This window comes from Melanerpes formicivorus, unplaced genomic scaffold (genome assembly GCF_026170545.1).
Source record: "Melanerpes formicivorus ecotype bairdi unplaced genomic scaffold, bMelFor1.0.p_v2 SCAF_8, whole genome shotgun sequence".
NCBI lineage: Eukaryota > Metazoa > Chordata > Aves > Piciformes > Picidae > Melanerpes > Melanerpes formicivorus.
In genome coordinates, this window is record NW_027142360.1 from 15,937,464 (window position 1) to 15,950,825 (window position 13,362).

At 46.1% G+C, this 13,362-nt stretch overlaps 1 protein-coding gene across 2 annotated transcripts in view; it reads left to right on the plus strand.

The window, feature by feature from the left end:
* The first annotated feature begins 3,525 nt into the window (after positions 1-3,525).
* CHST11 (carbohydrate sulfotransferase 11) overlaps positions 3,526-13,362 on the plus strand; it is a 173,716-nt gene continuing 163,879 nt past the window's right edge. The window contains exon 1 of one of the 2 annotated variants that reach the window (XM_068142290.1): positions 3,526-3,721. In XM_068142290.1, the coding sequence (XP_067998391.1) occupies positions 3,604-3,721 (118 nt within the window). In that variant the 5' untranslated portion in view covers positions 3,526-3,603. The remainder of the gene's footprint in view (positions 3,722-13,362) is intronic. The other variant, XM_068142291.1, reaches the window with a different exon arrangement.

Here is a 13,362-nt window from a genome sequence, read left to right on the forward strand (position 1 = left end):
ATAAAGGCCCTCAGTGACTTTTTCTTAACAGGATCAGAATCAGCATCTTGAAAGACTGTTATCAGATATTAATAGGATAACATTACTGCACACATTTTAAATGATGTGCAGTCCTAGGTTGCAGTACAAGTCCCTAGAGTGTATAAGGTTGGGGAATGCCTGACCATTAACATGAGTCTTGCTTTGTTTGACTTTGTAATGTCAGAAAGCACAGTTTAGGGCAGTTGGTGAAAGGCAAGGACCACTGACTGGCTGGAATCATTAAAGCAACATGCTTTTTCCTTGAGGGACAAAAACCAAGGCCTGGTCTCTTTACAGTAGGACTGTTTAAGGCAGAGATAGTTAAAAACTATCCCAACAGAATACTATCAGAAGACATGTTCAGAAGATTTTCTAATCCACCTAACTAGACTGCTTCACCCTATGGTGTAAGTGCTGTGATGGGACTACAGTCCTAACAGTCTAAGGAGAGACAGTGAAATTTGGTGTTTCAGTTCTGAAGGCAGCTTACATTCCTAAAAGATTCTTCCTATTCCTTCAGTAGTACTAGTTGCTCTCCCTTGAAGACATTGTCTAAAAATGTCATCTTCTCTTTTTGAGAGGATGAAGCTCATCAGTGTAAAATAAAACAGAGTAACTTTTTTTTTCTTTCCCTGAGATTCGCTCATTACAGATGAAAAGTTGCACAGACACCTGCATGTCTTGCACAGGCACCTCTGTTTTCTACTGGTTTTCTGTTTCGTATTTCAACACACTCTTTGGTATTCATCTGCCTGCCATTTTCTGATAAATTGCATCATGAGTTTACTAAACACAGTATCTCTGTGTTGGTTTTCAGCTGTGGTTTTGTTATTTTTAGAGTTTTATCAATACATAGTGATGTGGGTGGTTTTCTTTGTTTCAGGTTCTTTTGTAAGGCTTGCTTTCTTGTACATAATAATCTACAAAACCCCACCTGGACTTCTTTTGATGTTACTGGCGTCTGGTTCTTAATCTCTTAAGTCTTCCTTTCTAGAAGCCTCTTGGATGATGAGACTGTTTTAATTCAGAGATACTGAATGCTTGTTATTATCATGGGAATGATAGGTGATCACACCTACAGTACTATCCAGACTCCCTACTGCTCTGCAGCTGCTGAAGCTTCCACTCAGATGCTGTTCCTGTACCTGTTCTATGACTTGGCGCCCTCCTGGAAAGACAATCACATTTCCTTGTGTTCCATGAATTATGCACTTTTCTGTAGGAAAACCAAAGCACAGCTGTCTAATTCTCTAAAACCCAGGCTGCTGCATTTCAGACTCACCAGACATTAGAAAGGTTGAAATTTGCAAAGACCTGCAAGCTTGTGGGTGGACATTAAGTTTGTAATCACCAATGAAGGTATTGCTTTATAATGTTCTTGTAATAGTAAATGGCAACACAGCTGGTGATTTTCTTCCTGCTGCTTTAAAACCCTCCATCGTTCCATCAGAAGATGAGGCTCAGAAAAATAAAGTAACTATTGTTAAGCCATATTGAGTAACAGACCACCTACTCCAGCAGCATAAAGCATTTCTCGTGTTACTTGGCCAAGTATTGAGTTCTAAGCTTCTGCCCTCATCCCTTGATGCCTTACCCAGATTCCCAGATACAGTCCTGTTCTTTCTGTTAAAACACCACAGTTGCTGTTGTGCTGCAGCATAGGTATTGATGGGTGGGCACTCAAATGCCAGGCTGTGCTTCTGGTTGACATTTGTTGACTGACTTAAAGATTGACCGCTTTCATGCACTACATATTAGTATTTCTTTTCAGCTTGGACTTTTCACATGATGTTTCTGTCCTACATTTGAGGTTTGGGTTTAAAAAGGAGAAATCAATTAAAAGTGAAAAATTAAAATCCTGATGACTCCACATGTTTCTGCCACAATTACCTAGGAAGGAATACTCTTACCTTTTGATTTGATTGAGTTTGTTCATTTGTTTTGTGGGGTGGGTTTTCTTTAATCTTTTATTTTAGCTTAAAATATCTTTCACCCCACTTGCTTCCCAGATTTGGGCTGGGTCTCTTTAGGGCTATTTTCACTTACAAGACCCCTCCCCCTAACCACATCAAGAGAACAGACAGAAAGCTGAGCCGGGGCAGGGTCGGGGGGGGGGAATCCTTTTATACATAAAGATGGTATTGGCATCAGCAAAATTATTTTCACTTCAGCAAAAGGAAAAGCGATAGCAAAACAGAATTTGGGTGCATCAGAGGAACAAACAGAACAGCTAACAGAGCAAGGGCAAATGGTGTAGTGCTAGAAAGATGATTTCAGTCAGCAGTGCACTTTTCAAGGATCATCTAGTACTGAGCAAACAGGCAGTCCCACTTTGGGAGTTTAACATCAGAAACCCTGTCCAGGACTTTACTGGCCAGCAGGTGCTCGCACACTCGCCGGCTCACCAGAAACCCCTGAGGTGCCAGTCCCCGATGCACGCGTGGACAAGGCAGATCGCTTTTGTTCTGTGGCACTAAGCTCCTCTGCATTCCTCCCACGTACGGTCTCGTATCTCATTGCCAGTTCTTGCTCTCCGAGAGGTAGACTTCCGTGGAGGAATCGTGAGGGAAGAACCCTTTGTTTTCTACAGGCAAGTGAGCCTGTTAAGTCTCCCACTTAAACCCGAAACCCGTTTTAGTTCCTACCAGGCCAGGTGGCACTGTTTTCTGTAGGGACGATCGGTGCTGCTGGCAGGCAGTGTTTACACCGATTGTAAATTTCAACAGCCACTGGCTGGGACAGCGCAAAGCCAAGGAAGAAACGGAAGGACTGGCTGTAAAATAATGTCTTACATAATACCAAAGCGGGAGGAGACCTGAAGGAGGCATTTAGGGCTTACAAAGTGACAGGCACCACACACAGAAAAACCAAACCAATAACAAAAAAAAAAAAGACCCCAAACCCAGAAAAGTGGCAGAAGATAATTTCTCTCCGCAAACGGGGCGCAGGGAAAAGCCTCCTTCGCGCGGAGCGACGGCAGGCGGTGGGGAAACAGACCAGCGAGCGGGGGTGGCCCGCTCCTCCCCGGCACACCGCGGATCCAAAGCCCCTGAGGAGGGCAAGAGGGATCCAGAGGTGGTCAAGTTCACAGGCAGCGCGACCGCACCGACAGCAGGAGCCCGAACGGACCCGACGGTGCCACCGCGGCCACCGCCTCCTTCAGAGCCGGCGACGCCCGCCGGGCCTTGCGGCACCCGCACGCGCCCGGCACGCCCCGCCCCTCCCCCCGCGGAGCGCGCCCCGCGGCGGCGGCCCCTCGAGGCATCCAGACGCGTCCCCGCCCGCTGCCGCCGCCGGGCGGGACCATCTCTCCCTTTGGCGAGGGGGGGCGCGCTCCGCCCCGGCTCCCCGCCTGGCCCGCCTCCCCCCCGTGCCGCGCCGAGCGCCCCTCCGCCTGGCGCGCGGCGTGGTCACGCCCAGCGCAGGCATTAGCGCCCCCCGGTGCGGGGCGCGGGCGCCCGGGTCTTCTCTGGCGGTAGCGGCTGCTCCTCTCCGGCACCTCGGAGCGCCGCGGGCGCGGAGCGGCTCTCGTTGCCAGCCGTGCGCGCTCCGCCGCCCCTCTCTGCGCCGCCGGACAACGCCATGAAGCCGGCGGTGCTGGAAGTAATGAGGATGAACCGGGTGTGCAGGATGGTCCTGGTTACTTCCGTGGGCTCCTTCATCCTCGTCATCTTCTATTTCCAAAGTATGTTGCACCCAGGTAGGGCACCGGCACCGCCGCACCGCAACCGCACCGGCACCGCATCGGCATCGGCTCCGCGGAGGGCAGCACTCCGCTCCGCGCTGGTCCGTTCCCCGCCGACGCAGGTGGCGGGTGCCCCGAGAGCCCTCGTCGGCTGCTGCCCGTCCCGGCTTTCGCGTCCCGGCACCGCTGCGGCAGGCGCAGGGTCCGGCTGTGGGCGCAGAGCCCCGCAGCCCGGCCGGTAACCCCGTCCCGGCCACCGCCCGGAGCAGCTGCGGGAACATCGCCTCCCTCCCCGCAGGAAACTTACCGCGGAGGGAGGAAAGTTGTTTTATTTTTCAGTTTTATTCTCTGCTGCCTTGCACCTGGGGGAACGGGGGCAGGGGGCGGCACTAGCCATCAAGCTTGCCGCGGCAGAGAGCGGCGCCGGGAGCTGCCCGATCCCTGTGGGTACCTCCCCGTCGGCAGGGGGGATCCCCGGCTCGGTCGCCCTCGTCCGCCGCCGGGGCTGCGGGCATTGGGCTTTGCTGCTTGTCTGTTTTTGGTGTGTATCAGGGATGCGGCGGCGCGCCGGGGGCACCCGCCGCCGCTGCCCGCGGGCAACTTCGCGCCGGCTCGCCCAAGTTGGCCGGAGCTGCGGGGCCGGCTGCCCGACTTGGGCTGTCACTGCCCGTGGCGCGGTGGGTCGGGGCGCCTGCAGCCGGGGCGCTTCTTCCCGGTACTGCTGTACCCCTGGGGATTCGGGTGCTGAGGAGCTCTTTGGTGGTGCTCCCGCACACACCCTAACTGGGGGTACCGTACAGGGACGCGGTCGTCTCCTGGCTGCATAATGCGACTTTAATGTCCCAGTTTACAAGCGCGGTGGACGCTGGGGACAGCGCAATACTGGGGTGGCGGGTGCTTGCTTCTACGCAAGTCTCTCGTGGGGTGGGCTATTGAGTCACACAAAGGCGAGTTTGGACCACGGAAACTTCATGAGTGCCTGCTGTGTGCACGGTGACTTCGTGGTTTGCAGTGAGGCTGCTTTGTGTAGCTTGGCTGCGAAATTTATCCAGCATGGCACAAAAAAAAGGAAAAAAAAGGCAGCTTATGGTCCGTCTGTCCGTCCGTCTCACATTTTCCCCTTCCTGCTTAAGAAATGAGGTGGAAATTGTACTTGCAGTGCCTTTGGAAGCATCTTAAAGCTGAGCAGGGGAATGAGGCTGGTCAGAGGGAGAAATACCTCTTAGCAGACCAACAGCTGTGACTGGCAGAGTGGCCTTATTTCTGGGCAGGAGAATCCTCTCAGCCCTACCTGCACAGCTCTCCTGCCAGCTCTCAGTGCCGTGCCTAGGGGCATAGATGTAGCAAAAAAAGGAATTACAGTTTGCTGTAACATACTTTTCATCCCTTGTGACCTCCAAATCATAGTTGGTTAAAAAAGATTTTTCCTTAAAGTTTTTTTGGAGTTAAATGATAAGCGGCTAAATGTACTGATAGGATTAGAAATTGGTAGATCTGCTGTTCTGTGGTAAAGACAAGTCCTATTTGGCATTTTTCCTTCAACTGCCTGCTCCTCCAAAGTTGGTATCATTTGGTTGATGAATATGTTCTTGTATGGTGCCCATCTGTGTTAATACCTTCCAACTCCTTGGAAAAATTCCATATTTTTTCTTTCCTGCTGCGTCTGCTCCATGCTTACTGGTTTCACAAGGGGTGCTTAGTCTGTAGCAGACCTGGGGAAGCAGCTATTTTGGAGCTTCAAGGCACTGTTCAGAATTGTTGGTTGTAACACAGCTTCACCACTTTAATGAAAGGTGTGGTATTTTCACTGGTTGCATTCCACAGGTGACATGGTTTGCATGCACATTCAGAGAATTTGGCCAAGAGTTATTATTTTCCTGTGTTTCAGATGAATTTTTACTGCTGGAACACAAACTCAGCATGCAGTAGGTGAGAGATTAAATTAAATGTTACTCTCTGAATTTCTGAATGCTCTAAAAAACGCCTTTCAAGAATTTTCAATATCCTCTATATCTAACTGTTGGAGATTATGGCTTTAGATTTGTGCTATTGTGAAACTATAAATAGGTTGAGGTTTTAGTACAATTCAAAGGATTTACCATAAACTTTGAGGAGGGAATGTGATGCTGTGAGATCCCCAGGAGGATAATACATACCCATTTTCTGTTTGACTCCTATTTAGGTTGTTGGCATGAGTGGAGTAGTCTGAAAATAAATGCAATCATCCTTATTGTACCTTTTTGATCATAATTAATTCTGCCCTTTTTTTTTGAGGAGGGTGGAACAACAACTGTATTTCCACTATAGTGGAAACTGCTAGAAACCTGTCAAGCTCTAACCTAGACCCATGTAGAGTGTGGCCATTTGGTTTATGTATGGTTTGTAAGGCTTGAACAGCTGTTTTCACCAGGTGTCTGTTATGTGATCATATGTGCTACCATCCTGGTGGTGCAAGTGATAAATTAATGTGGAATTCTTGAAGGGGAAAGGGAGGTAGCAGACCTGCCAATGTGATATATATCAAGTAGAGGATCATGTTGAGGCATTATATCTGTACTTTAAGATAAGTTAGTAACCCTTCTTGATGTATGTTTAAATTCATTGGAGCCTGACCCTGGGCAGAGTGCATGCCAAGTGGGATGGGGCTGGAGGTACTAAGAGCTTTCAAAATCTTGGCTGGTACTCCTTTTGCTGTGGGAGAGTGTTTCAAATTTTAGCCCATCTGCACTAGAGTATGTGTCTTAGGATAGCTGCCAGAGGGAGCTGTTTCTTATACCCTGGCTTGCCACCTGTCACAGTTCTTGGTAGCTTGCAGTGCTCTCTGAGATAGGCGCTTTGTAATTGGAATTAGCTGAAAAATTCCCACCCAAACCTTTCAGATGGAAAATAAGGTTAAGTTCTTTGCAAGAAATGCCAGCTCTTTAGTCAAAATCTGTCAGTTTCTTCACCCACTAAGTTATCTTAGTGAGTTTCAGGAGACTTGTTCTCTGCCTACCGAGCTTTTCAAACAATTTTAGGTGTGACGCAGAAAGGGAAAGATGCTATAGGGCCATCAAATGATGAGACCAGCCCCTCTCAGAGACAAGAAGACTTGTCTGTTAGATGGGTATTTTTCCATTTTAGGAGATATGAAGGTGGATTTCTTGCTAGAAACAGGAGAAAAGCAAATTTCTGCTGATGTATTGTTCTTTGGGATAAATAGGGAAATGATACGTTAATATAAGCCTTTAAAAAAACAAACAGAAAGTAAACCCTAATAACAAAACCACACCTGAAGTGGGGAAGGTGAACTTAGCCTTATCTTTGCAAAACAATCTAACAATGTGTCCCTTGCATTGTATCTCAAGTTACTGGCATGTTGGAAGGTGATTAGGTGCTTTTAATCCTTGTTCTTTTTGGCTCCATACCCATTCTTTGTTGGGAAGCTGGTGGTAAACGTGCTGTCTGTCTAATACACCATTGCACTGTCTGGATTTTGGCAGAGGTTGTCCATGTGCTGGGGAACTCACTCTCTCAGATAAGGTTCCCTGACCAGTTGTTGAAGGGGAAAAGTTTACAGTGCAGCTCTCCAGAGCTTAGGAACCCTGTTGAGAAAACTAAAGATCTGTGTGTTTGAGGGACTACTTGTTCCTGAGGGAGGAAATGGCAGTGGGGACTTGAGTGTGTTTTCCTGTTGTCTGTCTAGCCTTTTCTGAAAAGAAAAACATCCTGTAGTGTTTGCTGTAGATGGATATACAGCAATATATAAAGCTGACTTTCTTTTCTGGCTCTTTGCTCAGAATATTTTCTCCCCCTTTGCCATCCCAGCTTGTGCTATCTGGATAACTCAGTACAAGCTGTTTATTGCTTCATGCTCCTGGACCTTCTGTCATAGTTTTCTCTGCCTTTCCTGTGAAATCGGTTTGCTCACTAGTCCCTAGCCTGTCTGTGCTTTTACAGGTGCTTGCTTGCTTCTGCAGGCACCCCAGCTGCAGCGAGCAGGGGACTGTCAGTAAGTGTAGTCAGGAGCTGTCTGCTAGGCTGGGGTCAGACTGTTATGTGAAAAATTCCACATAAAGGTAGAATAATTATCTTTCCTGAGACAGGTTTATGAAACAAACTTGTTCTAAATATGATTATTTTTGTTTTCTCCTTTCTCATTGACTGCAAACCAGAATGCAGTTGCTCTGTTTTTCATCTGTTGTTTTAGACTTAGCTACTGTTCTATGGATGCTAGAAAGGTTAGATCCTCGGACTTGCCTCCTGTCCATGATCTTCTCGGTTACACATGCAGCACTGTATGACTGATAGTTGCTTTTCCTTATGGAAGGCTGTTGTGTACCTTTCCTCAAATGTCATAACTCACATCACATGAGATTTATTTTTTTTTCCCCCTTACCATTGGTTTTGATGGAAGATTCTGTTTGAAAATCAATGCAGCAGTCTCCCATCTTGCAATTGATCCTTGCCTCCTCCTCTGCTTATAAAGGGGAATGAGATCTGCAAAGCAGTGTGTATGTGGCATTCCTTTGATGGACCTCGTATACTAGTTTTGAATTATTCTGTTTGGGATATAGAGAAATGGAGTTCATTTGACAGCTACAAGAATCTGGCCCTCATTTAATTGCATGCAGTGCAATCCATTCCCCAGTGGCAGGCAGAAACCCTGCTGTGTGCCTGTGAGGGGGCTGTGCTGTATCTTTTTGTTGGTGCCCCTATAAGCTTTTCATTCATTTCCATGGGACTGCCATCCGTGTAAGTGAATTTACTGTGGTCCCCCTTCTCAAAGGTACTGGCAGTCTGGAACTGCTTTGAGGTGAGAACTGAACTGCCCACAAAATCATCTTATCTTCTGAAATTCTTCCTGGTTGGTGAGTATTGAGCTTATTAGAAGGGCAACTTTTTCCAGTGCAGTATGTATGAGTGTAGCCTTTTGCAACCACTGCACGCTGACCTTAAGAAATAAAAACCTGCTTCTGAATGTGTTCATGCAAAAACTACCCAGGCTGTCAACAGTAATGTCTTCAATATTGAGTTATCAGAATATTTGTTGCCCCACAGTTACAACACAGGTTTTTAATAAAACTTTAATATTTTTGCTGCTGTGAGTCTGTGTTGGGGAAGGGTATCCTGGCTTTCACAGCACTGATACTCTGTATCCACAGATGCTGAAGTGTTGTAACTTTGTTTTCAGAGACAGAGTCAACATGAATGGAAACTGTTTTTCCTATAGAAAACAAACAAACCAACCCACACCCAAACACAAATAGAGTAGAAATGCCCGGTGAAGAGCACAAGCAGGAAGCTATGGACTATCTGTTCCTGGTTCACCAGTGCTGCAGAGGGGAATGTCTGTATCCTTTAGTAGTAATGAAAGTGTAACTATCTCCATCCATACCTTTGCATTCCCATGAGGCCTATATCTGCACACAAGCCCATTTCAGAGCAATGTAGAATCACAGTCGGAAGGGACCTTAGAGATCATCTACTCCAACCTCCCCACCATGGGCAGGGACCACTCTCAACTGGACTCAGCTGGCAAGAGGTCAGAAGTGAAGTGGTAATTGTGGTCAAGCACAGGCTTAGAGTTGAGTTTGAATGAATCACCAGCTTTGGTAGCCAGCGATGGTTTTCAGCAATAACTTGCTCTCCTGCTGTGCTGATGCTTCATCCTATCTACACTGAACTTGACAGGTTTTGAGTAGCTCTATTACATGTGTTGGTGTCACTATGTCAGACACAACAGAATTCTGCCTGCAAGAACTGGTCTGTAGTGCACCTCACATACCTGCTTCAGTGGAGCCATGGAGGTAGAGAATGCCTCTCTGCTGCAAAAGGCAAACAGAGATAAAAGCAAGCAGGAACCAACCCCCTCCTTCTTGCTAGCTAATTGCTATGGTCCCCTTGAATACAAAGTCTGTTCTGAATGGAAATCCTTCACAACTTTGAAAAGTGATAGGGACTTTCACTGTAAAACTGCCATAAAATAAGAATGAGCAAAGTGCAGGGACAATGTACACTACAGAGAAGCAATATGTTAGTTTACAAATATGTTAATCATGGATGTGTGAGTAAAAAACAGAATAGATCATCCACATCAGCCTTGATCAGCTTTGCCCAATGCAGGAAGGCCATAGAAAGGGTATGGTTTTATTGCAATATTATCTGCATTTTTCTATCTTTTGTTGTTGTTTTGTTTTTCCCTCCCACTAAATTTATCTTTCCTGACAAGCTCTCCATTAGACCCAGATACAAAGGCAAAAGGAAACAAAGAGGGAAGAGGCAGGCCTTTGTGTTTCCTATATTGATCATCAATCCAGTAAAACTTCCAAGGGCAAAAGGTGTCCCAGCACAATGCTATCTAGAGTAAGACAGACTTGCTAGTGCAGAAAAGAGATGTCTAAGCACAGCCATGGCCTCCATTCCCACTTTGCCTACATCCAAACTCTAATGTCACATTTCAATAGACATTTGTTTAGTGGCATTGGTGTGACACTTTCACCTAGACAACCACTTTTCTGTGTTGAACACTACATAGGAGATAACTTTTCCCAATAAAAGAGAGGCTGCCTGTTGCTTAGACAGTGCAAGGGAGCAGGTAGCCAAAGAATATTGGCCTGAAATTTAACTGAAATGCTAAAACAGGCACAGGGCAGGAAAGGGCTAGCAGGAGCAACCCGGTTTCCTGAGCTGCAGTGAACGTTCTCCATCAGGCAACACGGTATGTCTAGTTAATGACTGCATCTTTCAATCAATGGAAGCACCAGAGGTATCAGATGTTTCCTGTGCAGCAAACTTGGCTGTACTCAGCTTGAAAAGGTGGAGATTTTGCTGCTTGCCTCCAAGCTCATTTTATGCAACCTGACTTCAAGCTGTGTGCACAATGCTGAAGTCTTAGAAGCCACTGACTAGAATTACTTCTCAAGAGCTAGTGAGGGCCTTTGATGTTTTTTCTTCAAGTATGCCTTCAACTTCTGACCCAGAAGAGAAAGGCCACTCATTGTTTGTCAGGGCATACACAGGGGAGATTTACACTTTAGAAACCTAAAAGGAAAAACAGAGTGAAAGATTATAAGCAAGAACTGTTTATGTCTCTGCTCTGTAGTACAACCAACAGAGCATGTCTATAGCTTAGTAACAGAATTCAGATGCCCTGAGGGACAGCTCATGGTCCCATGAAGGCAACACCTTGTACAGGAAAGCTCACAAGGAACTCTTGAAGTCCTGTGTATCTGCAGCAGGAGCGTTTTACCAGCAGAAGCACTATAAAGGACACACAAGGCTGTCCAAAACAGTCACCCTCACAAGCCTAGAGCACACTTGGATGGGGCTGCAGTGGTGTCCCTTGGACTGAGTGCTGGGATTTTGGTTGTGCCTGACATTTAGTTTGCACTATCATTTCTTACAACCCTATAGGGGATTGCAGTCCTTAAATCATGCAAGCATCAGCCTCCACAAAATCATCCTGTCTTCAAGTTCTATTCCTGTATATACTGCTAGCCTGGGGGGAAACCATTAACCAAGTCCCTGCACAAATAGCCTTCCTGTCCATACCTCAGTTTTCCTAGGTGTAAAGTGAAAAAGAAAGCACGGACCTACTTCATGGAACACTCTTAAGCCTTCTGATTAAAGCAAACTATTACAATCACTGAAGAATTCTGCTCAGACTCAAAGGGTTCCTGAAATACTGCTCCTAGCTTGCTGCTGGTGAAAGCTCTCATCCATAGCAGATAACGGAAAAGCACAGCCTTAGTGCACATGACAATTGCTTGACATTTAGCAGTGTTTTCCAGGCTCCCACAGTGCTGCAGGAGTACTCCAGGTATAATCTATTCTGGTAAGGTAAGAGCAGTTGAGGTGCAATCTGTCGACAAGAGATCCTCTCACTGCTGGAAAGAGAGCATGGTGTAGATTCCTCTTGGTCACATCACATCCCAATGAATGTAAAAGCAAGCAAAAGGTCTAGAGAGTACAAAGAAAAATAAAACAAAGGCAGGAGAAGTCAATGCGAAGACTGGCAATGGAAACCAATTCAAGCTACTTTGGACATGTAAGAATTATGGCCTGTTGCCCTTGGTGCCCAACCACGCTGGATGGAATGAGATGCATTTCTGGCTGCACAAAGAGTTCTCGCAGGAACTTGTTACAGCTCTGGTTACAGCATTCTTGAGATAGATGAGGCTCTAAGTCACTGACACTATACTGATGTATAGGCTTTGTGCATTACTAATTGTTCAGAAACAACAGCCCCATGTATATTTTTGTTCTGCAAACTGTCCTGGAATCCTCCACAAAAACCTCCTCTTTGTCTTCTGTAGAAGATTTTAAGAAAAGCATTCAGCCAACTGGCAACAGAAAAGGCAAAGACTCACCAAAATCACTGATGTGTGCTGGGGAAAAAACAACAAAACCCAAAAAAACACCAACCAAACAACAACAAAAGCTCAATCAAGACAGTGAAATATGAAGATGATTTTAATTGAATCATATCTGCCATATGTTACCAACTTAATCTCATTTAGAATCTCAAGAGAGTTTTATCTCACAATAGTTAACAGTTCCAGAAACTCTGACTTACTCCTGTGGTGTTTTTTTTTTTTCTCTCTGATGCAATTAGCACCTTTGCTGTCACACCAGAAATATTAATAACCTTTTCTGTTTGGGATAGAGAAGCTCTACAGCAGGACCAGAAGTCGTCGATCATATTGGTGGCCCGCATACTAATGGTTACATGTAGCTTATTTGTCGATGTCATTTCCACTGAAACTAATGAAAATAGACACCACCACCTTTGATACTTCAAGCATGTATCTCTATGGGGAAGAAGCTACCATTCACTTGAATGCAGAAGTGTTCTGTGAAGGGCAGGTGAGAAAAAAGAAAAGCAAAGTTGTTACTCTATTGTGTATTACTCTGTAGGAAGACACAGAGGGCCAAGTACTGCTTTTCATTATGGCAGCTTTGATCCAGAATTGTTATAACCATGTCAGTGGAGCTGACCCAGGATTTACAGGGGAGAAACGTTTCAGTGCTTTACCCAAGCCTGCAATCTGGTATTTCTACCACTACAGGGAGTGTATACCCTTTATGCAATTCAAAAAGCTTCTGTTGTGGCACAGTAGACCTGACCCCAGAGCTCACTAAAATCAACTGGAAAGCAACCATTGACTCCTTCAGTCTTGCAGCCCTCACACAATCCACCAGGAGATTCAAACCATTCATCAGTGTATTCCTTTCAGAAAAAGTCATAAAATGTTATGGCTTGTCCAAAACAAACCTCCAAATCAAACAGCCTAGCAGGCAGCTGCCTTCATCCTCTTTGAGCTTCCCTAAACATGCCACAAAGGACCTCCAAATCTGGTTCAGGAAAAGAAGGAAGGTGAAGAAGCACAGCTCAGCTAGCATGGTCCACAGGATTGCTGGTTCAATAGTGGCAGGAACTTTGTATGTCCAGCTGAGTCATCCTGCAACAATGACTGAACTGGGAGTGAGACACAGCAGTGCTTGGGATGCAGAGTACATGTGTCAGTAGCCACCCTAAGTCTCCGGTATATTTGTCCCACTCAGTTTGCAGCTCCATCAACTTTCTAAGTATATGCATGCATACATTTAACTCCAAAGATAAAACACTTAGCCCCATCTGGGAGCTCAAATGTATTTTAGAAGTTAATCAAGGC